At 39.3% G+C, this 25,065-nt stretch overlaps 1 protein-coding gene across 3 annotated transcripts in view; it reads right to left on the bottom strand.

Moving 5' to 3' along the window:
• Positions 1 to 1,188: 1,188 nt before the first annotated feature.
• Positions 1,189 to 25,065, bottom strand: part of LOC117354380 (meiosis-specific coiled-coil domain-containing protein MEIOC-like) — a 101,144-nt gene continuing 77,267 nt past the window's right edge. For all 3 annotated transcript variants that reach the window (XM_033931798.1, XM_033931799.1, XM_033931800.1), the window contains exon 7: positions 1,189 to 6,553. In XM_033931798.1, the coding sequence (XP_033787689.1) occupies positions 6,279 to 6,553 (275 nt within the window). In that variant the 3' untranslated portion in view covers positions 1,189 to 6,278. The remainder of the gene's footprint in view (positions 6,554 to 25,065) is intronic.

Here is a 25,065-nt window from a genome sequence, read left to right as displayed (position 1 = left end):
AGGTGCTGATGTTCTGGAGGCAGGTATGTTCGTTTTTATTCCAATTTTTATGGCAGCGGGGGGTGGGGTTAGTGATCACTGAGGGAGTGTGTGGGGGGTCTGTACTTTGTCCCTGCAGTGGTTATCTGGTCACTTTGGACAATTTCTGGGCACGTAGATGTGTTTTTAGATCGCTTAAGTCACAACGTATAAGTTCCATTTAGGCAGTCTTGCCAAACTTTCGATTATCGCTGTAGGACGACTAAGTTTGGTCAGCCCACATCCCACCTACCTCCCACCCTAACCACTCCTCGAGAAATGTCCCTTTTCGCTCTGGACGCACAGCGGTTGTCAAGAGGCCTAAGATGCCTCTAGATATACCTAAAACCCGTTTCGATTATTGGCACTTGGACGACCTGACTTTTAGGTTGTCTAAGTGTCGATTTAGGTGTTGTTTTTAGACGTATTTTTGTTTCAATTATGTATCTCCTAGCCATCAAACTTGTGAGAAGTCTTCCAATCAGCAATATTGCCATATATTCACTATAGATATATAACAATCAAACATTATGTAAAAACATCACAGTACTAAAATGCTAGCAATTAACCATGCCGAAATACAACTGCACTATAATCCCTTTAAACATACGGTATTCATACAGTGACCATACAGTTATTTGTCATTTTTGAAAAATTTAAACTGTTAAAGGCACATCTATTTTATAAACCGATTGGAATTATAATCCCTCCCAACATTGCTTAAAACACAAATTGCAAAAGAAGAACTTGTATGCCTGGTACATTCACTACTATGAAGTCTTACATGGCTACAAATCTTGACCTGTAAACCACATTTATAGCTGTAAATACAAACCAAAGCTATTTGCAAATTCAGTTCAATTAATTCAGCATAATTTATAATAATTTATGCCATTTGAGTATTGTAAACTTTAAAGTTATTTTGACCTCCAAATATTGTAATTAGGTTTAGCAAATATACGACCTTCTGTAATTCATTCAAATCAACTGCACATGTGGATACATACATAGCACTAAAGTTACGTTTTTCTTAGATACCGGTTTATTCTTTCTATATAGATTAAGGCTGAAAATCACTTTGGTATAATTGACCCCCTTTAGGAAGTTTTACAGATTTTGAATATCATGGGTCAACGTGAAATTTGTGATTTTCTACTGCTATCCAAAATATAGAATTCTTCTTGTATTTATTAATGTCATTACACAACAATTAAGAGACCATTTAATACACTTTGGATCTCAGAAAATACACAATTCAACAGAACATATTTCCCCATTTAGGCACCAGTAGGTAGGTGCCAATACCATATCTTAAGAGCAGACCTAAGCTGTTACAGAATACTAGCACAAAGTCACACTGGCACACCAAGGGCTCCTTTTAGGAAAGCGCGTTAGCGGGTTTAGCGCGCGCGACTTTTCATCACGCGCTAGCTAAAAAACTACCCCCTGCTCAAGAGGAGGCGGTAGCAGCTAGCGCGGCCAGCGGTTTAGCGGGCGCTATTACGCGCCTCTGTGAAAGGAGCCCCAAAAGTTAAATACATCCACTTAAATAGGTCAATGGCTGGCAGATAACCTTTAGCAAACTTGGCATAGTGGGTTTCACAGTGCAAACACTTATACTAATAAGGCTTTTAGGTGTTCTGCATGAATGGTTGGCAGAAGTGGTCACACCTAAGTACACTATATAACATGTACAACACGCTATGTATGCTCCCTTATATTTCTGTGCTAACACCGTCATTCTATAATGTGAGCACCTAAATATACATGCCATTTGCGTATTCAATACTAGCACTTATGTACAGGAATGTTACAGATTCATGTGTAAGTGGTAGTTAAGACATGCTTAGCTGTATTCTATAATCTTAACACACAAATAGTATAAATGTGTAATTGCAACAGGGTTTTCATATGGGCATTGCATGGGTGTCCCCCACAATTAATGTGCACATATAATAGAACAGTGTCATTATGAACAACGCAGCTACAATATTCATGCAGGATATAATCTTCAGAAGCCTCAGTGGTGACTAGTTTCACATGAGCTACTCTGCCTGCGATTCGTCTAACTCTTCATAGGCTTCAAATATTGTTAAAAACTCATGAAACACAGATTTTTGAAAAAATCTTTCACAATAATCCTTAACCAAAAAGGTACTTAGCTTGAGAAAGTGACTCTCTTATTGGAGACTTGGGCCAGATAGCCTGACATGGGCCATGTTTCGTTCTCGCTGTGTCAAAAGTTGGTTCCGACGGAGTATCGAAGTGGGATCCAAGATGGCGTTTGTGTCGGACGTCTGGCGGTGAGCTCCATGTCAGCATCCTCTGATTTTCTCTCCTCCGACATTGGCAGTTGAATTCTCTTTCAGGGATACAGGGCTGAGTGAACCTTTGCTCCTGCTTGATCTCTGTTGCAGTTTTCGCAGCTTTTGCCGCTTGGAATATTTTCTTCTTTCGCCTAATGGGGAAGAGGAAGTGAGCTATGTGGCCAAATCCTCCGGCAGCCGTGAGCTCCAGAAATCTAATTCAGACAATGCTGGATGCAGGTTTCACGCGTCATCAGAGAGGGACTCAGCCGGTTTCGGGAGGAACACCAGAGTCTTTGGTGAACCTTAGCATGGACCAGGCTTCTCTTAGCCCGATCGAAATTCAGGCTCCTCTTCAGCCCGGGAGTGAAAACTTTATGGAAAGAGAGGTACTCCTGCAGACCCAGAGAGAGGGACAGCCGGTGAACCCTGAAGTAGCAGTGGGAGCCGAGTTGTTTGGAGGTGAGACTCCCACTGTAGCCAATTTATTGGCACCAACCACAGAAGCTGGTAAGAACTTAATTTTTGCTCCTACTGGCCAACAATTTGGAGAGATAATTAAGCTTGTAACAGAAAGTTTAGACACCCAGTGGGAAGCCATTGTGACAATGGACTCCAACCTTAAAAAGGAGGTCTCAATGCTGCATTCAGATAGTGGAACTGTCAACACTCAGGTAAAGGAACATGAACTTAAACTAAGAGAACAAGGTGAAAAAATACAGCAACATGATGACCAGATCAACTCACTTAAATCACTTGAATTGGAGACTATTAAAGAGCGATCTCTTATTTACAGAAAATTAGAATTTATGGAATAGTTTGAGGTTCCTGAATTTTCCCAAGTCTCCAGTGATTTCTGGCCAGGAAATGGTCCAGAAATACTTAAAAGAAATTCTTTTAATTCCAGAAGAAAGCTTACAGCCTATTGTTAGAGTTCAATATATTACCTTGGAGAAGAAACAGGAAAGCTCTACTCCTACGGACCCAGTAGGACCAGAAGCAAGTGGATTGAACTTTAACAAATTTCCTCGAAAATTCCCTTGAAGTAATAACTGAAAGAACTACCCTTATTGTATCATTTGCTTTAGAGTTTGTCAGGGATTTGATTTTTCGAACATATTTTTGGCATATGAATAATACTTTTTTGGGTTCAACAATTCGTATATTTCCTGACATATCTCATGAGACACAGAAGAAAAGAAAAGACTTTTTGGTTTATAGACCTAGAGTTATAGCTTTGGGTGGTTCCTTTGTTTTAAAATTTCCTGCTAAATGTTGTATCTCATTAGAAGGAAAATCTTTTCTTTTTTTTAACCCAAACATTTGTTACAATTTGTTGTGGCCAAGGAAAGGGGGGGGGGGGGGGTAGTAACCATTGGTTCAATAGTGGCTCCTACAATTTAGCGAACCGGCTGCCGGAAGTAGTCGCTCTTACTTCTATTACGTCCTGATAAATGATTTATTGTATTTCTTTAATTTACTTAGGTCTTGGATCATTGTGGGCGAAATAATGAATATTATTTTCCTTATATTTCTTTGGTTGGGGGTTACCAGCCATTGTTTTTTTTTTCTTATATTGTAATCTTAATCCATATTCAAGTAGAGGTGCTTGTTTAAAATGTAAAATTTGAATAAAATACAAAAGCTGGTTCCAATATTCTGAAAGATGACCTAAACCTTTTGTCTGTACAAAGCATGAGCGAAGCATGGCTCATATCCTGCATGAAGATTGCAGCTGTGCTTTTTGTAAAGGGGGTAGCTGTGCAAGGTTTGGAAGTAATTGTTCCTGCCAGAAAGAAAAATTCCTTGACCTGATCAACTTAATTCAAAGTGCAATATTTAGGCATCTAATAGAGATGGCATAAGTTTGCGCCCCTAAATGCTAATTTATACAAGTAGTCAATAATGGAATCTGGGTGTTATAGAATTTGTACTCAGTGCCCAGAATTATGGTGCCTAAACTTTGGCACACTTTATAGAATTGCTCTTTAAGTGACTTAGATGTGCTGTTTATAGAATAGCACCTAGCATTTACATGTGTAATAGCCAATTACTGGCACTACTATTCTATAACCTAGGCCAGGGGTAGGCAATTCCGGTCCTCAAGAGCCGGAGCCAGTTCAGGTGTTCAGGATATCCACAATAAATATGCATGAGATAGATTTGCATCTCAAGGAGGCAGTGCATGCAAATCCATCCATTCATTGTGGATATCCTGAAAACCTGACCTGGCTCCGGCTCTCGAGGACCGGAATTGCCGACCCCCTGACCCAGGTGCACCAGTGGTGCCTAAATTTAAGCATCAGCCTCCACAATTGCAAAAAAGGCTAAATTTATCATCACGATACAAAGTAACATTCAGCATTTTAGTCCGCCTCTACTCATATTTTCTGTAACATAATTCTTTTTAAAATGAGATTCCATTCATCTTTGCAACATATTAATACATACTACATGGTTGCTAGTACACCTGTTTCTTAATAAATTTAACATTAAGACATAATTCTTAAAATATTAAATATGCCATAAGTAGAGCAAGAAAAACAAATCAAATTGTCTTATTCTGATATCTCATACTGTGCATTCACATTAAAACATAACACTTCTGATTGTCAAAGTCACAGGATGAAGACTAATAATAGCAATCAAATACAATAAATTTAACCCTAAAAGAAATCATTTCTATAGCTTTGGTAATCTAGTATAACATTAGCTTCATGAAAGTGTTTTGCAACTACATCTACTGTATCATCTCAAAACCCTAATTTGTGTGTGTGTGTACAGGCAAAATACATACTTCCTGAGTAAATTGTTATATCTGATTAAGAAATGTTTGGCAAATGAAAAACATAAATGTGCAAACACACACATATAAACATATTATGTACATACATACATCCTGCTAGTACAGAATTTTGAACAATTAGTCAAAACATGAAAATAAATACGGAATGTTTTTAAAAATTGTAGTAGAGTACCATAAACTAATAACAATTGTATAATTTTGATTAAGTGCATACAAAGTAAAAGTAACTCTTTAAATCATGAGGCATTAGAACATTTTAATTCTAACCCTGAGTGACAATTTTATAAATTCACTGTGTTTTTAATGCAGTACTCACTTGTCACTGAACACATTTTTTGTTTGATTTCTTTGAACTCTATATAACAAACCTAATTTTGTCATATAAACAATGTATATACTATGGAAAATTTTGGTTTACATTGATATAAACAATATACTAGCAATACAAATTGTAAAATTCAGGTCACACAACTAATGTTTAGTAAATACCTCAAAAGACTGACTTCCAAAATCTTTGCACAATACTTCTACAGTATGCATGGGATACCAGAACATAAATTAAAATAAACTTTCAAATTTTTTTGGCACTTAAAACAATAGCTCATGATCAACTGAGATTCAACTGAATCAGCACTGTATTTTATGAAATGCTAAATCCACTTCACAGTTTAAATAAAGAAATACATTTCTGGCAGCTTTGCCATCAACCATTTTCTCATAACTAATTAACTGTGGGCCACTAAAGGCCAAAGACACATTCAGTTATTGCCCTGTGTTTCTGAATGTCATCTAAACTGTATATACTAAGCAATGCCATATTTGCAGCATTACATTTGCAAAAATACCATTAAAAAGATATAGGGCTTCTTCTATCAAACTGCGCTAGCAGTTTTTAGCACAGAGAGCCACGCTGAATGGCCCATGCTGCTTCCGACGCTCATACAAACTCTGTGAACATCGGGAGCAGCGCGGGCCATTCAGCGCAGCTCATTGTGCTAAAAACTGCTAGCGCAGTTTGCTAGAAAAGGCCCTTAATTCTGAATGTGAATCAAAGGTGTGAGGCTACTGCCCCAATCAGTTATGTTATCTTTCCTTTTTTAAAACATAAGGCCAAAATTTTCAAATGCACAATGCAGCATATTTACATTTCAGATATTTTTCTCTGAAGTTACTCCTGAATCTGACTGTTCTTTGTCTTTATTCTTTTCACATCCATTGTCTGCCTGTACAGCGTGGATTTCCAAGCACATACCAGGAACCCTAGGGCACAGCTCCTGCAAAGCCCTCACCAAGTCTTCCTGTTTCGCTTGACTGCTTAAAGAGGTTTCAGGCAAAGTCATCTGAAAGGCACACCAGAGCGCAGTGCGTGCTTTGCGGGTAGCAGCAGCAAGCTCTTTAATAGCAGCTGCCAAGGCAAGAACATCTATGATAGAGGAAAGAATGCCATATTAAAATGCAGTTCTAATTTGAAGGAGTTTTATTTAAGAACATAAGAAAAGCCATACTGGGTCAGACCAATGGTCCATCTAGCCCAGTCTCTTGCTTCCACAGTGGCCAATCCAGATCACAAGTACCGAGCAAAAACCCTGATAGTTATAACATATTACAATTGTGGCCTTTGTGGACAACACAGCAATGCATGTAACCATTGCCTATCAACCCCAGAGACCTTAGGTGTTAATTTGGGAACAATTTCACGCTTAAAACTCAATTTGGATACACCTAAACTTTAGTTCTGCAGAGCCCAGATTCAGCTTTGTACAGTAGAGAGATTCCTTTCTGAAGCATTGGGCAGGGGATATATGTTTTGATATCTAGACATTTTATATAACACTTATATAGGACAACCAAGAGGACACTTATTTGGGGCTATAAAGACAACATAGTTGTCTAGGTGTCTTTATAAAATAGCCTCACACAACCTGCAGAAAAAGCACAGTTACTTACCATAACAGGTGTTATCCGGAGACAGCAGGCAGATATTCTCAGATGTCGGGTACGTCATCCACAGAGCCCAGTAAGGATAGTTTTAAAAGTGAACCATCACTTTCAGTTTTAAGAAACTTTGTGACTGCCCACCCAATGTAGGCGTGTGGTACCTCAGTTTGGTAAGCAAGCTAAAAAACCAACCCGGGGAGGTGGGAAGGATGTGAGAATATCTGCCTGCTGTCTCCGTATAACACCTGTTATGGTAAGCAACTGTGCTTTATCCTAGGACAAGCAGGCAGCATATTCTCACGCGGGACTCCCTAGCTTACTGAAATAGGATGGAGGGAGAGTTGGCCATTAAGAAGAAAATAAATTCTGTAAAACTGCTTGGTTGAAATGACCATCTCGTCTGGAATAGGATTCTAGACAGTAGTGAGATGTGAAAGTATAAATTGAGGACCAAGTAGCTGCTTTGCAAATTTCATCAATGGGAGTGGAACGTAAGAAAGTTACTGATGCTGCCAAAGCTCGGACTTTGTGTGCTGTAACACGTCCCTCGAGCTGCAGTCCAGCCTAAGCACAGCAAAAAGAAATACAAGCCACTGACCATGTAGAGATAGTCCTTGGTTACAGGCTTTCCCAATCTGTTAGGATCAAAGGAGATGAACAGTTGAGGTGATGACCTGTGTGGCTTAGTCCTTTGTTTGTAGTAAGCCAAGGCATATTTACAGTACAATGTATGAAGAGCTGTTCCTCTAGGATGAGAATGAGGCTTTGGAAAGAATACTGCCAGCATGATAGATTGATCAAGATGAAATTCCATGACCACTTTTGGAAGGAATTTAGGATGAGTGCAGAGGACCACCTTATCATGATGAAATACTATGAACGGTGGATCAGCCACCGAAGCTTGGAGTTCACACACTCAATGGGAAGACGTAAGAGAGATTAAGAAGACTACTTCTGATCAGGCTGAAAGGTACCAAGCTATGAAGTTCAGTGATTTCAGATTAGGATGTAAAAGAGACCCTTGATTCTGAGTGAGCAGAGATGGAAATATTTTCAATGTGATTGGATCCTTGGCACTCAGCTGAAGTAGAATGGAGTACCAAGGTTGTGTGAGCCACCAAGGAGCTATGATGGCCGACTCTGTCTTGAGTTTGACCAATGTCTTGAGAATGAGAGGGATTGGAGGAAAGGCACATAGGAACTTGTCTGCCCAATCCAGAAGAAAAGCATCTGCCTCCAGACATTGAGGAGTATCGAGGCAATTTGTGATTGTGGGGAGAAGCAAACAGATCTATCTGAGGAATTCCCCCATAGTGAAAAAATGTGACGTACGAATTTGAAGTTGAGAATCCACTCGTGTGGTTGAAGACATCTGCTGAATTTGTTGACTAGATTATTCTGAGAACCTTGTACATACACAGTTTTGAGAAATATGTTGCAAGCAATCACCCAATTCCAAATGTACAGGGCTTCTTGATATAGGAGAGAGCCCATTCCTCCTTGTTTGTTGATGTGATACATCGCTACTTGGTTGTCTGTGCGAACTGGGATGACTTGATTGGAACGGGTACTCTAAAAAGTTTGAAGAGCATATTGAATTGCTCTGAGTTCCAACACGTTGATGTGAAATGTTTTTTCTTGAACTGACCAATTGCCTTGTGTATGAAGACCATCCAGGTGGGCTTCCCCAAGCATACATGGATGCATGTGTGGTGAGCACCTTCTGATGTGGAGGAATGCGGAATAATAGACCTCTGGATAGATTGGTTGGATCCATTCATCACTGAAGCGATTGACGAAGAGATGAGGGGGAAAGGGGAAGGATGGGATGAGGTGACTAATCTTTTGAGAGAAGGGGTCGAGAACTTGAGACCATTGAAAGGCAAGGGTTCTGACAAACCCACTGCCAGCCTTGGCTTTGTCTCAGGGCAAAGTAGAAATAAAACATGTTCCCTGGTCAGAAGAGCTGACCAGGTTAGCAGCAAAGATCTGGAAGTGGCTGACTACATAGAAACAGAAAATGACGGCAGAAAAGGGCTATAGCCCACCAAGTCTGCCCACTGCAATTAGCCTCCCCCCAGAGTTCATTCCCTTAGAGATCCCACATGAGTATCCCATTTCTTCTTAAAATCAGTCACGCTGCTGGCCTCAATCACCTGCAGTGGGAGTCCATTCCAATGCTCCACCACTCTCTCGGTGAAAAAGTACTTCCTGGAGTTGCTATGAAATTTCCCTCCTCTGATTTTCAGCGGATGCCCTCTGGTTGTTGAGGGTCCCATGAGACAGAAGATATTATCTTCTGACTCGATACGTCCCGTGATGTATTTGTACGTTTCAATCATGTCTCCCCGTTCTCTTCTTTCTTCAAGTGAGTACAGCCACAATTTTTTTAGTCTTTCTTCGTACGTGAGATCCTTGAGCCCCAGGACCATCCTGGTCGCCATTCGCTGAACTGACTCGATCCTCAGTATGTCCTTACGGTAGTGTGGTCTCCAGAACTGAATACAGTACTCCAAGTGAGGCCTCACCATGGATCTGTACAACGGCATCATGACTTCAGGTCTCCTGCTGACAAATCCTCTACGGATACAACCTATCATCTGTCTTGCCCTGGAGGAAGCCTTCTCCACTTGATTGGCAGCCTTCATGTCCTCACTAATAATCACCCCTAGATCGCGTTCTGCCTTGGTCTCAACTAAGGTCTCACCATTCAGTACATAATTTTTGTGCGGATTTTTCTTTCCCAGGTGCATCACCTTGCATTTTTTAGCATTGAAGCTTAGCTGCCAAGTAGTTGACCATCTTTCCAGCAGTCATAGATCGTGTGTCATATTATCAGGTAATAAGCTTTTGCCTATTATGTTGCAAAGTTTGGCGTCGTCAGCGAATAGTGCTACCCTTCCTTTAAGTCCTTGTGTCATATCTCTTATGAATAAATTGAATAGAATTGGGCCCAGAACCGAGCCCTGCGGCACCCCACTGGTCACGCTTGACGCCTTGGATGGGGTACCGTTCACCACCACCCTCTGAAGTCTACCACTTAGCCAATCTCCAACCCATGCAGTTAGAGTGCTTCCTAATCCTATTGATTTCAATTTGTTCAATAGCCTTCTGTGTGGGACGCTATCAAATGCTTTACTGAAGTCCAAATATACCACGTCCAGTGACTCTCCTGCATCCAGTTGTCTAGTAACCCAGACTACCCCTCTGACAGTGAGACAGAGCAGAATAGGTATGAGCCCAGTGTCACCCGGCAGAATGTGCCATACCAGCATAAAACTAATAAAAATCCTGTTAAGGTTTCAGTACAGAAATGGGAGCCTGGTCCTTTAATGAATCCTCAGTACAGACCGCTCAAGAAAAGCCCTTCCCCCTCCCTAGAAGAGAGAGGTGGGACCAAGACATGCTTAAAGATAGAACCCTGAATCAGTTGCAGGAGAGGCAGGAAGGTGAAGGGAGGAGCCATTCCCTTCAGGCATGAAAAGGGCAGGACGTAGAGATGGTTGAGGAAGAGCAGACCATGTTGCCAGCCACAGAGAGCCCAGGTAAGGAAGAGGCTATGGACACATCAGACCTGCCAATGGAGCTAACACCCCCACAGGACTGCATGGAGGTTGGTCCTTGAGTTCAAGAGGGAATGGAACCTGACTTTTTAAAAGTAAGAACTGTGGGGTTTTTTGTTCCCTGAATAAAAAGGCAGGTGCCTTAATAAAGAAGGGAAATGATCCTTTTTGTTGTTTGAACTGTGTTTGGTTTTGCCAAGAGACTGAGGCCTAGATTCTTAAAAAATCGTGTTAAAAAACGACAGGCTGTTATCACAGCCGTTCTGGTAGCGAATTTAAAAAAGTGAGACATTCTCCAAAAAACGCTCATGTAAATGAGGTTGGTGGAGAGTAGTAAAAACTTGCTAAATTTGCATGCCCAGAACCCCCCCCAAACACAACAATATTGGGAGATATGTTCAGTCTCTCCCGCTGCCAACCAACACCCCCCTCCTCCTGCTGCAGGAGAAATACCCACTCTCTCCTGCTGCCAAGTGAACCCCCCCCCTCAAGCGGTGGGAGAGATGCCCATTTTATCCCACTGCCACACAACACTCCCCCCCCCTGCAGCAGGAGAGATGTCCACTCTCTCCTGCTGCCAAGCGAACTCCCCCCTCCCCCAGCAGCAGGAGGGATGCCCATTATCTGCCGCTGCATCACAACACAGTTCTCCTCTGCCTCCGACCCCTCTCCCCCGTACCTTTAATTAGATGGCTGACCAGAAGGATGCCTACTCCCTCCGGCCAGCTGGCCCACCTCTTCCAAAATGGGCCTTCCCCTCCCCGGTGCATTCTGGGATGCACCAGGAAGGGGCCTAAGGCTCTGATGGGCCCGGATGTCCCATAGGAGGGGCCTTAGGCGTCTGGGCCAATCAGAGCCTTAGGTCCCTTCCCAGTGCATCTGGGAAGGGGCCTGAGGCTTTGATTGGCCCCCTCCTTATACAACCTGGGCCAATCAGAGCCTCAGGCACCTCCCCAGATGCATTGGGAAGGGTCCTAAAGCTCTGATTGTTCCGGACACCCCATAGGAGGGGCCTTAGGCATCCGGATGCAGCAGGAAGAGATGCATCCGGATGCATCGGGATGGGTCCTAAGGCTCTGATTGGTCCGGACACCCTATAGGAGAGGCCTTAGGCGTTCGGGCCAATCAGAGCCTTAGGACCCTTCCCAATGCATCCAGGGAGGGGCCAATCAGAGCCTCAGGCCCCTCCTCGGATGCATCCCAAGATGCACTGGGGAGGGGAAGGCCCATTTTAGACAATGCAGCAGCTGGGAGGAGGGTGTCCATGTCCCTCTGGATCTATTTTGGGGTAAGGGGGTGGCAGAGACAGGGGAGGGGGTCACTTGAAAGCGGGGGAGAGTGGGCATCTCTCCTGCTGCAAGGGGGAGGCGTCGCCTCCATTCCGGGGGCATGGTGTTGTGTTCGCCATCACTACAGGGAAGGGGTGTGGTGATTCAGTGGAGAGAATGGGCATCTCTCCCATTGCATCACACACAGGAGCTTTCTAGCAGTCTCTGACACTGAACGGCACCCCTGGACCAGTTGCTTATTTTTGTTGCCAAAAGCCAATGCTGCTTTTTGAAAATGGTTTGCCATTTTTTAAGAATCCACTGGAAGGCTCATTTCAAAGCTGAAGAGCCCATTTGCATGTCAGTGTCGGAGACTGCCAGAAACCTTGCTAAAGATAGGGATAATTTCTTTTGATAATCTACCGCTAAACTGTGTACAGGCTAAACTACCAGAAAACAGTTTAGCGATGGCCTTAAAGTTTTGAGAATCTGGGCCCCAGTGTTTAATTCACCTGCAGTGCAGTGAACCTGAGTTTCATCCTTGAAGATTTTGGCTACCTATTTGTTTTTGTCTTTTACTGTGTATTTTCTTTGGACTCACTTATCTGCGTTAAGGTTTATGAACTTAAAGTACTTTTGTCACACACACACACACACCCACCCTGGTGAAGAGAACTTTCTGAAGTGAGCTGCAAAGCCCAAGGATTTTACAAAGTGTGCTGCATAACCTTTTGCAATCACTGCTAAGTGTTTTGGTTTCTTTTTGTGTTTGCTTGTTTTCCTTTGTGCTTACCTGACTGAAGTTGGATATGATCAGTATTGACCAGCTGATGCACCAAATAAAAACAAATTTTTTTCATGAACACTATTTGCCTGAGTGTGCTATTTTTGCTTTCCCCTGTGCAGTATGTTCCTGGTATTCTAGGCAGTTGCCTAGTCTGACCCTCTTGAAGGGCCTCCCTATTTCCAGGGGGGAGCCACACCAGTCTTAGAGTGAACACTGTTAAGCCCACTTGCTAACCTAGGCAGGGGCCTAGCATGCGATAGGATCCACTGAGCCCTGCAAAGATGAAGTCTTGCATAGGGCGTCACATGAACTATGGAAGCCATGTGACCCAAGGGATGCATCATTTGCTTGGCTGAAATGGTTTCTAGAAGACAGACCTGTTTGCAAAGAATAATTAGCCTGTCTTGTCTTAGCTGTGAAAGGAAATCCCTTTGATGTACTGTGTCAAAAAATGTTCCTATGAACTGAAGCCGCTGGGAGGGTTCAAGTTCAGATTTTTGAAAGTTGACTTCAAACCTTAAATGTTGAAGAAATGCTATCAACAGGTTTGTTGCGAACAGCACTGCTTGACGCGATGCCATTTTTATTAATCAATCGTCCAATTATGAAAAAAACTTGGAGCCTGTGATTTTGTAGGAACTTGGTGAACACTCTTGAAGAAGACCCAAGGCCAAATGGATGAACTCTGTACTGAAAGTGATGAGCCAAACAAAATCGTAGGAACTTTCTGTGAGCAAGATGTATGGGTATGTGCATGTACGCCACTTTGAGGTCTAGAGAGCATAGCCATTTGTTTCAATCCAGAAGGGGTAAAGGGTCCCAAGGGATAACATGCAAAACTTTTCCCTGACCAGATATTTGTTAAAGTTTCAGAGGTCGAGAATTGGACAAAGACCTCCCGTCTTCTTTGGAATTAGAAAATACCTGGAGTAGAATCCCTGATTTTTCTGTGAAGGAGGAACTACTTCAATGGCATTTAGTTGAAGCAAAGTTTCAATTTCCTGAAGAAGAAATGACGTCTATTGTAATGTGAAACAGGACTCTCTTGGAGGGTGATTTGGAGGGAGTGTTTCGAAGTAAAGAGAATAACCCTCTGTGATGACTTTTAGGACCCAAGCGTCCATTGTAATGAGAGCCCAACGAGGATGGTAAAATTGTAGTTGACCTCCAATAGGCTGAGGAGGAGGTTGTGTAGGAGATAAGTTGGCTGTACTCTCTAAAAGCACATCGAAAAGACTGTGTTGATTTTTGAGGAGCAGCTGACTGATGTTTGAGGACATTGCTGTTTTTGCCTCTTCTGTTGTGGTGACTTGGACGAAGAAGATGTAGCACAAAATCGCCTTTTATAAGCATATGCAACTGGTTTTGGAGCTGACAGATGACTGGGATTTAGTTTTGGATCTATTCCAGTTTTCCTTATGTTGAGTGAGCTTTTGGGTAGCTTTTTCTACCCTCTCACCAAAAAGCTCCTCACCCAGACACAGAATATTGGCTAGTTGGTCCTGTAAATTGATGTCCATGTCAGAGACTCATAGCAAAGCTAAACGTCTCATTGCCACAGACGTAGCTGATGCCCTGGATGACATTTCAAAGGCATTAAACATTGTCTAGGCCATATATTTGCGAGTTTGAAAAAGATTATGAGTAGTCTACTGATACTCCTCCAGGCATTCTATGGGAATGTATTGTTCAAACTCAGCCAACTTTTTTTTTACCAGATGTTTAAAGTAGAATGACATATAAAAATTATAGTTTAAAACTCTACTGGCCGAGGGGGCGTGGCTTAACGCGAACACAAATGGATGTGTGATCGCGACGCTCCTCTTCAACTAGGCAAAAGATTATTGAAAAATATATCTTCTTCTTACCAATTTTTATTGAAAATAATTTCCTGCTGTTATTAAACCTGTAACTGATTGATATTTCCTTCCTACGATAAAGTTGAGGCAAAGCTTGAGAGAAAGAGCCAGGAGAAAATTGAAAGCGTCTTTCTCCTCTGTGATAGAGAGAAACGATATTGAGAGCAGTCGGGGAAAAGATAAAAGAAACTTAAAATCACCGGAAAAAAAAAAAGCGTGCTGCCGATACTGAAGTGGAGATCTAAAGAAAGAAAGTCAGGAGGTTTGTCTCCCTTTTGACGATTTTTTCACGACACTGACTGTTTGAAGTTTTTTCCTTTGATAGACGGCGAGAAAAAGGTCAGCAAATCGCTCACAGGGTAAATGACAATAACTTGATATTAACTAAGAGTAGAGCATTGAGAGAGAGAGACTGAAAGTGGAGGAAGTTAGAGAGGAATCTTGGTGTGAAACCGCTGTCAACGGATTTTTAGATCTGTGGCGGTTTGAAGCAGCCCTCTCTGACCGACGCTGAACTGGGACCCTGAGGGCGAAAAGTAAGTGACTCTTTCAATAAAACGGCAAAAGATTAAATACAGGCTACAGTGAATGGTGGTGGATTTGTCCCCTTGTAGCCGATTCCTTCGATATTAAACTTGTGACAGTTATTGCCCTCTTCTATAGAGACTAAAAAAAAAAAGAAAACCTGAGAGAGAAAGTGCCAATAAGAAGGAGCGCCATTTTTTTTTTTTTTTTTTCTGAGCTAAGTGAAGCAATGCAGAAGGCTAGGTGACAGACGAGTTTGAAAGAGCTTGAAGGCACTGAGCTACCTAAAGACAAAGAAAGGGAGAGAAGAGTTTCCCCTTTTGGACTTTGATTTTTTTTCTCTCAGTGCGGCACTGAAGCAGATAACTGACAAGAAAAAACTGTTGAGAAAATTTCTGCTACCGAAGTTAAAACGAAATCCTGAGAGAGAGGGGATTGAAGAAAAGGAGGGGGATCAATTTCTCTTTTACTGAAACAAAACCTAAGAAAGGAGAACTAAAAATTTTGATATTTCCTCACTGTTTCTTCTAAACTGATATAGCAAGATATCAAAGATAAACTACTGGGAATAGTGACTTAAAGAGATTTTTGTGTCTCCTTACATCTGTGAAGAAAGTAAACTCCACGGAAAAAGAAAACAACAACATGGCAACTACCAGACAAAATAAAAATGAAGCTGGTATGTCAGCAAAAAGACAGAAGCAGGATCAAGTTACACCAAGTAAGATCCCACTTCCTGCTGAAGAACCTGATATATTGAGCAAAGCAGAAGTTATGGAAGAATTGAGACAAATTAAACAAATGATTAAAGAAACTGTGACCAACATGGCTGAAATGAAGGAAGAAATTCTAAATATCCATAGACAAATGGAAGTAAATAATAAAAGAACAACTGTCTTAGAAGATAAAATGGAGATTATAGAAGGTGAAGCAAACAGATGCAAAAATGATAGTCTGGAACTGAATAAATTGAAAGATCAACTGGAAGACTATGAAAATCGAGGAAGAAGAAAAAATATTAAACTTTTTGGAATACAAGAAAATTTAGAAGGAAAAAATGCTATACAATTTCTAGAAAACTTAATTCCAAAAATATTACAACTGGACTTAAAACAACCACTAGAAATAGAAAGGGCGCATAGGATCCCAGTAAAAAATGTAGAAAATAAAGGCAGGCCAAGACCACTAATATTCAAAATGCTTAGATACCAACAAGCATTAGAAATATTAAATGCTGCCAAGAAAGACAAAAATCTAAACTACAAAGGATCCAGAATATGGTTTTTGCCGGATTTTGCAAAAAACACAGCAAATAAAAGAAAGAGACTATTAGACATGAGACCTCAACTAAAAGAAAAGGGATATAAATACGGATTATATTATCCGGCAAAAATGAGAGTATCATCTGGAGACAAATCTTTATATTTTGAAGACCCAGAAAAACTAAAAGCTTTTCTTTCAAAATCAGAACCTATGACATTTTAACATAAAACATCAAAATTGGTTTCGATGACTTTGTGAAAAATTATAAAAATATGAGACATTGAAATACTGAAGAAAGGAAAACATGAACTAAAGAAAAAACAATAAAAATATAAAGAGAAAAGTATAAGATATAGGAAAAATATCAATACCATATTAAATATATGTTTAAGATATAAATGTATGATGTAAACTATAATACTAGGAAATATAAATTAAAATTGATGAAAGAACAAAGATACACTAATGAAATGTTAAGAATAAAAAATGATTACAGATAGTAAAGATTAATATAGATAGATTGAAGGGGATATTGATTGAATATTGGTTGCCTAGGGGGAGGGGAATGTTCGGGTTGCTGTTCCAATGTGTGTCCTTAAGCAGTCATTATATTGGGTGGGAAAGGGAGGGAAAAAGATGAGATTTATTAGAATGATTAAAAAAAAGATTAATAAGGGATTGGATACTTTAGGGGTAAATATGTGTGTTATTGAGAATATTTTTTGGATTTTAAATATGAAAGAAGAAGGGAAAAAGATTATAATGATAAGTATTAGAATATATAATGTCTTTTAAGATATATTCTATTAATGTCAATGGCCTGAATCATGTAATTAAAAGGAAAAAAGTATTAGAATTTTTAAAAAAGCAAAATGCGGATATTTACTGTCTGCAAGAGACCCATCTTAATACAAAGGAATCACAGAAACTAACGGGTGGGTGGGTAAAAGAATGTTTTTTTGCTCCAGCAGAGGGTAAAAAAGCAGGGGTAGCAATTCTTATAAATAAAAAATGTATGGCCAAGATTAAGGTAATAAATTCAGATCCACATGGAAGATGGATACATATTGACATAAGTATGGGAAATAATGCCCTGACGTTGTTTAATATATATGCCCCTAATTCGAATCAATCAGAATTTTTTAAAAAATTACAGAATATGTTATTACCACTGGCTACTTCTAATTTAGTGGTGGCTGGAGATTTTAATGCTGTAATGGATCCATTATTAGATAAAAAACCAGGTAAAAGTATAAAATCTTTAGGTTTAGATAATTTGGCTCAATCATGTGATTTGAAAGATATATGGCTATTCTTCATTTTAATGATCAGGAATTTTCATTTTGTTCACAGGTTCATAAATCATTTTCAAGAATAGATTATATTTTTGTTTCAACAAATAAAGTGCAACAGGTGATTAAAGCTTCCATAGATCCTATTATTATATCGGATCATGCGGGAGTATGGATAGAATTACAATTAGATAAATTAGAGAATGGTAGACCTCTTTGGAGATTTGATAATGCATTGCTTGTGGATGACAAATTTTTGGAAAATTTCAAAACACAAATTAATGATTTCTTTCAAATAAATTTAGTGGAGGATACATCTATTGAGAATGTATGGGATGCATTTAAAGCAACTATGAGGGGTAATATTATATCATATTCAGCTTTTATTAGGAAACAGATTAAAATACAATATATAGAATTAGAAAAAGAAATAAAAATATTAGAAGCTAAATTGGTAAGTAAATGGGAATATGAAGTTTTGCAAGCTCTTTTGAAAGCAAAAGGTAAATATAATGAATTAACTTCAAAAATGATAAGAAAAGATTTGTTTTCCAAGCAAACAGTGTATTATGGAAATTCTAATAAGGCGGGAAGATTATTGGCAAATTATCTTAAAGCAAAAAAAAGAAGAACTAATATAAATGGAATAAAAGATGATAATGGCATAATAACAAATCAAACAAATATAATTTTAAAACAATTTCTGAAATTTTATAAAGACCTGTATTCTTCCGAGCCTTATTTTGAGAGACAAAAAGATGGTAAAAATTTTTTAGATTTTATTAATGGACCAAAGATCCCTGATCATATAAAACGGAGTTTAGATGAACCTATATCATTAAAAGAATTAGAAACAGCATTGAGATCTCTTAGAGTTGGATCCGCTCCAGGTGGTGATGGATATACAGTAGAATTTTACAAAACATTTCAAAATGTCCTTTCCCCATATTTACTAAATTTATATCAGACACAACTTATAAAAGGTAATATTAAAGGTACTATGGCTGAATCAATAATAATTGTTTTGCCTAAGCCAAATAAAGATCCTACTTTGGTTTCAAACTACAGGCCTATATCTTTGATAAATGTGGATAATAAACTTTTGGCGAAAATTTTAGCTTTGAGATTAGCCAAAGCTCTCCCACATATTATAGATATGCATCAAACGGGTTTCGTTGCTAAAAGACATTCCTCTAATAACTCTAGATTATTGTTTCATATGTTAAATTTATCAAAAAAAATGGATGAACCGACTTTTACAGTTTCATTGGATGCAGAAAAAGCGTTTGATAGGGTAGAATGGAATTTTATGTATCAGGCTTTAGAATGGTTTGGTATAGGTTCTGGATTTATACAAATGGTAAAAACTTTGTATAGCTTCCCGATTGCAAGATTAAATATTAATAATAAGATATCTGATGGTTTTCAATTGCAGAGGGGAGTTAGACAGGGTTGTCCTTTATCTCCTTTGTTATTTGATGTTGTATTAGAACCCTTATTGTTAGCAATACAGCAAACGAGGGAGATACAAGGTATTCCATATTCAGATATGGAATATAAAATTTCGGCTTATGCTGACGATATTTTACTTTATTTGAGAAATCCAGAGTCTACCTTATCTTCTTTATTGGAATTAATTGATAAGTTTGGCAAATTTTCAGGTTATAAAATTAATTGGAATAAATCTGAAATTATACCTTTAAATATTCATTGTGTAAAAGGATTATTTGACACTTTTCCATTCATATGGAAAGAAGAAGGATTTAAATATCTTGGCATTCAAGTTAAAAATACAATTGAAGATACTGTAAAAGAGAATGAAAAATATGTATTAAAAAAAGTTACGGAGTTATGTGAGCAATGGAACCCATTACATATTTCTTGGTGGGGAAGAGTTCAAACTATTAAAATGATGATGTTACCTTAGTTTGCTACCAAATGAGTATGATACCTATTTATTTTCAGGGGTCCTTTTATAAAAAGCTTAATAGCATTTTAACAAAATTTCTTTGGCTTGGTAAAACACCTAGAATAGCTTTAGTAACTTTGCAAAAATCAATTAAGGAGGGAGGGGTAAATTTTCCAAATTTCTATAGGTACCATCAAGCCTATATTTTATGTCAGGGTATGTATTGGATCCTTCCAGAACTTATGGATAATGCACCAGATTGGTTATATTTAGAATGGCGCCTTATGTTTCCCCTAAATTTAGTTCATTTGCCAAGTATTAACATACCTAGAAGATATAGAGAAAATAAAATATTAATGGATACTTGGAAAACGTTGAGGTTTATTGATAAATTAACACCTATCCCAATAAACAAATCAACTAATCAATCTATATGGATAAACTCCAAGATCAAAATTGGCGGAGCTCAAATCCTTTGGAAGAACTGGATTATTGCAGGCATTAGATCTCTAGACGATGTTATTTCAGAAGGTAAACTGCTGGATTTTTCACAATTGCAACATAGATTTGGTCTTAATAAAACACAAAGTTTTAAATGGTTGCAATTGAAGCAGGCAATTCAGGTTGGGTTCCCTGAATGGAAAACTTTAAATAATCAATATAGTTTAAAGTTCTTATGTTTTCAAGCAGACTTCCTAGGACATCAAGCCGCATTGTGGTATAAATTAATATCTAGATATTTGAATAAAAAACCAAAAAATGGTCTAAGAGATATTTGGAGCATTGAGATTAAGCATCAAATTAATGCATCTCAATGGCCACTAATTTGGTCTTGGAGAATAAGATGTACAGTGTCAGCATCTATGAGACAAACTTGGTTCTTTTTATTACATAGAGCTTTTTGGACCCCTACACGTTTGCAAAAATTAGACAGTTCTAAGTCCAATAAATGCTGGCACTGTAATCTGGAACCAGGGACATTAGATCATTTATTATATCATTGTCCCTACATTAAAACTTTTTGGAATTCAATTTGGCCACAAATTAATAAATTGATGGAAAATCATATTTCAATATCATATGATACAGTATTATTTGGAATGATGATGAGGAAAAAAAGTCAAATTTCACCAGAAAATAACAAGCTTTTATTAATTATGACAGGAGTTGCCATTCAGCATATAACCAATAACTGGAAGAATTATAATAACCTAAATTATACATTTTGGTGGAATACAATTTGTCATATATTCAAAATGGAAAGAGCAATAGCAATACAAAGAGGGACATATATTAAATTTATAAAAATATGGGGGCCATTGACAAAATATTGCAATGAATAAACAATAGAATTTTTCTTCTTCTTTTCTTCTTTTTAATAATTTTTTAGTGACACACATAGAGGGGAGGTAGTGAAAATAATGTATACATAATATGATATAATATGATATATAATATGTAATATATGAATGAAAAGTAATAGAAGGGTGGGGGGAGGGAGAGGGAGAAAAAATATATTTAGAACATGATGTATTAGATATAAAAGTGATATTGTATATTCATCAATTGTATTTTAATAGTTTGTTCACTTTATGAAAAATTTGAAAATAAAAAATAATGGGAAAAAAAAAAACCTCTACTGGCCAACATCAAATTTTGATAGAGTTGATATCCAAATTTGTCCATGGTACGACCCTCATGACCAGGTGGTGCGAAAGCATAGACCCTGGTGCTAGAAGACTTCTTGAGGATGGACTCTAAAAGCAGCAATTGATGTTGAAGCTGCAGCTTGTAAAACCCTGGTCAGGAAATTATTCTATAGAGATTTTCAATTTTCCTGGGAGCTGCAATAATCGTGAAAGAAGTTTCACAGTTATGGCTTTGGCAGTATATAAGAATAAAATTATAATTTGTTAAACCCATGACTTTTCATTTCTCTGGAAGATGGATTACATCCTCATTGTGGAATTTGGGTGGGGGGTGAGGGGGGGTGGAGGGGTGGGTGGGGTGCACTTGTTATGCTCTGCTGTACATTTCTTGTTCTTGAGAGGTCTGTTTATTTTGGAAATTTTCAATAAAAACATTTAAATATAAGAATAAAATTATTATTATTATGAAACAAGGCTTCTTTTAGGAGACTATGTAAAGGCAGCTTGAGAACTTCCTTAGGTGGCTCATCATAGTCCAAGGCGTCTAAGAGCTCTGCTCTGGGCTCAGTGTCTGCCTCTAGCTTGACTGGTAAAGCCTGTCCCAACTGTCTCACATACTTAGTGAAAGAAGTCCTTCTGGAGGAGACCTCCTTCTTGGAGGAGTAGGAGAAGACTCCAATGGTATTCTATAGGACTCTGGATCAGAAAAGGTGGCGTCACACTCAGAATCAGTAGGGTGCTGAGATAGGTCAGAATCAACCACTCGAACTTCAGGATTCTTTGAATGATGATGTATGAAGAGGAGAATGGTGAGATTGGTGAGACGATGCTCCTTGATGCCTTCGGTATCTCTCCGAAGAGAAGGAAGAAAAAGAATGATGGGAAGGTCTCTTACTTCCAGTAGCATGGGATCGATGCTTTGATGCAGAGCATCTAGTCGAAGAAGAATGACGATGCATCGAAGAAACATGGTGCTGCCTCGAGGAAGAACGATTGTGCTTCGATGAAGAGTGATGTTCAGAGGCAGGGGATTGATGTCTTGATGAAGAGCGTCAATGTTCACAAGACGATTGATGTGATGTTGATCGATACCTCAATGGAGATCTGTTACCCTGTGGCCTCGATGTGAGACTGTGCTGGTGCCGAGGGCATACAGCCTGAGGATGTCTCCAAACTCCTGCCAAAAGAACTCTTTGAGTTGCTCTTTGAATCAATCAGTGTAACAGGGTGTCTCGGGGTGGGTGATCTTAGTGAGGATGCACAGCCAGAAGTAGACAACCCCTATGGAGAAGGAGATCGATGACGTCGCTTTTTAGCCTGCATCAAGGGACTCGACGTGGAAGAGACTTGCGACATTGGCTGGGAAGAGGATGGCTTCTTAGCTGGCTTCCCCGATGCCGGGATGTCATCCGATGCTGATGCAGATGCAGGTCAGAATGCTTATTGGAATCCATCGCCAACCTGAAAAAGTTGTTGGAGGTGCCTCACTTTTAAAGGCTTCTTTAGAGTAAAGCAGCACAGGCAGGATTCCACACGATGTTCGGGGCCTAAGCACTGCAAACACCAGTTATGCGGGTCATTTAAGGATACAGGCCACTCACAGCACTTTTCAGAACCCATCAATGGCTTCGACATGGATGGGAAAATAGCACTGGCAAAGTTAAACTCAATGTTTAAACGTAGTTCCGAAAAAAGAAATTCAAAGGCTAGAAGCCTTAAGAAACACCTCACGCAACGGCAGAAACAACCCTCTAAAGGGGCATAAGACAGTTGTGAGAGAACGATAAAGAAAACTTAACTTTGGGGGGTTTTTTAAGAAAAGAAAAAGGCTTAGACTAAAATAAGGTCTAAAAGAATGGCTGAAAGCCGAGAATACAGTGGATCGGAGGCATGTGAACTGGACAAGTCCAGAACACAACTTCTTTGTTCCGCGGAGAACAAAGAACTGAGGTACCACACGCCTACGCTGGATGGGAAGGCGCATGCGCACTGTGGGCAGTTGTAAAGTTTCTAAAAACTTTAAAACTGTCTGTACTGGGCTCCGTGGATGACGTCACCCACATGTGAGAATATGCTACCTGCTTGTCCTAGGTTAAAGTAGTGTACATGTACAGTGAAGGAACACAAAAGCTTCTAGCATATACAAAGCTGGAGAAGTTTTCGCACATGGGCTCCATGATGTTGTGAATCCAGCTTGTCCTCAGTGAACCTAAATTCTCATCTGAGTTATGCCCAGCTATAAACATTATGATTTGATTTACTGATTTCAAATACCACTTAATATACAAGTTTTAAAGCAGTTTACATTTAAAAAAAATGAAAAACTTACAATAGGTATAATACACATGATATATTCAAAGCATATCAATTCAATTTTATCAAGCAATCAAGTCATAAACGTTAAATATAAACCAGAAATTAAAACAACCTATAAATCACCAAAATTATTTTCAAAAACCCAAGTTTTCAAAAGAATTCCATATAGTTGGTACCTTATAACTAAAGACTCTTGTTTCTTATAGACATTACTACGCAAGAGTGTACACTATGAAAATATTTAGCTACTGCTTTGTCTGTCACCAATTGAATCCAAGACCATAACCCCTCAGTTGACTCTAAAGAGGAACCTTGAGCCACCGCAGCATCTAAACAAAAGCTTTCTTCCACAAGAGGAGGATTTTTTGCTCTAGGACAAAAATTTGAAGTCAAGAGGAATTCAAATGCTAGTTTTGAAAAGATAAACAAGGAGCAGATACCAAATCACAATTTTAACAAGATGATGAGGATTATAATCAACTTCATCCAATTTCTTATTAATATATGCCATTTTATAACTCGGAACCTTTGAGTAATAAAACTTGCTTATGGCTCTACATCTGTCTTAACTCCTGTAATGATTCTTTTGCCACTTTTTTTCAAGTTGGCATAATTAGTGTTTCAGTAAGAGTAAACCTTGGTGATACCATTTTTTCTAACTACAGCGCAGCATATGACTTCCTTAGTCTCTACAAATTCACCTGCAACAAAATTGGAAGAATTTTTAAATGCTTTCTTAGTACATCTGATGGGAGTACTCCTGAAGTTTATTTATTTATTGGGAATTATTAACCACCTTTATGAAGAGAATCACCAGCAGGTATAGCAGGTATAGTTCAGCATAAAACTTACAATTTTGTTAACGGCATAACGGTGGTAAAAAACCAAATATAAACATAAATACAATGAATGAGAAAGTCAAAATCCGTAAATTCAAACTTATTCATGGTCATCCTACAAGTATTAATACTACAATTATTAATACTTATAGGACTACCATGGATAAGTTTCAATTTACTGATTTTGACTTAACCTCATTGTATTTAAAAAATCATCCTATATAATAAAAGGCTAACTCGCGCATGCGCAGTCCTATTTGCGTGTTCCGTGCGCTGTAGGTCTGTGGCCGAAGGAGTGCGCATGCGCGCGAATATGTCACCACCCGATCGCCTCCACAAGCCGGACCGCAGCCAGACGACGTTCTCCGTTTCTCCTGTCGCCGCCGCCGATCTCCGTTTCGCCTTTGCCGCCCACCCCCTTCTCTTCCCGCGGGCCCGAATGGCGATTCCAGCAGCGTGTACATCAGTCTCCACACGCTGCTTCGGGCCCTTCTACTGCCCTGATTTGCTCTGCCGCGTCTCTGATGATGTCATCAGGGACGTGCCAGAGTAAATCAGGGCAGAAGGGCCCGAAGCAGCGTGTGGAGACTGATAAAAGCGCTGCTGGAATCACCACCTTTGTAGTCCGGCCCGCGGGAAGGGGAAGGGACAGGGGGGGGGTAGAGGAAACGCTAATGCTGCTGCACAGGGAACTGGGGGGGGGGAGGGAAATGGAGGGGAAGGGAAT

The sequence above is a fragment of the Geotrypetes seraphini genome, chromosome 2 (genome assembly GCF_902459505.1).
Source record: "Geotrypetes seraphini chromosome 2, aGeoSer1.1, whole genome shotgun sequence".
NCBI lineage: Eukaryota > Metazoa > Chordata > Amphibia > Gymnophiona > Dermophiidae > Geotrypetes > Geotrypetes seraphini.
This window is presented reverse-complemented; position numbering and strand designations above follow the sequence as displayed.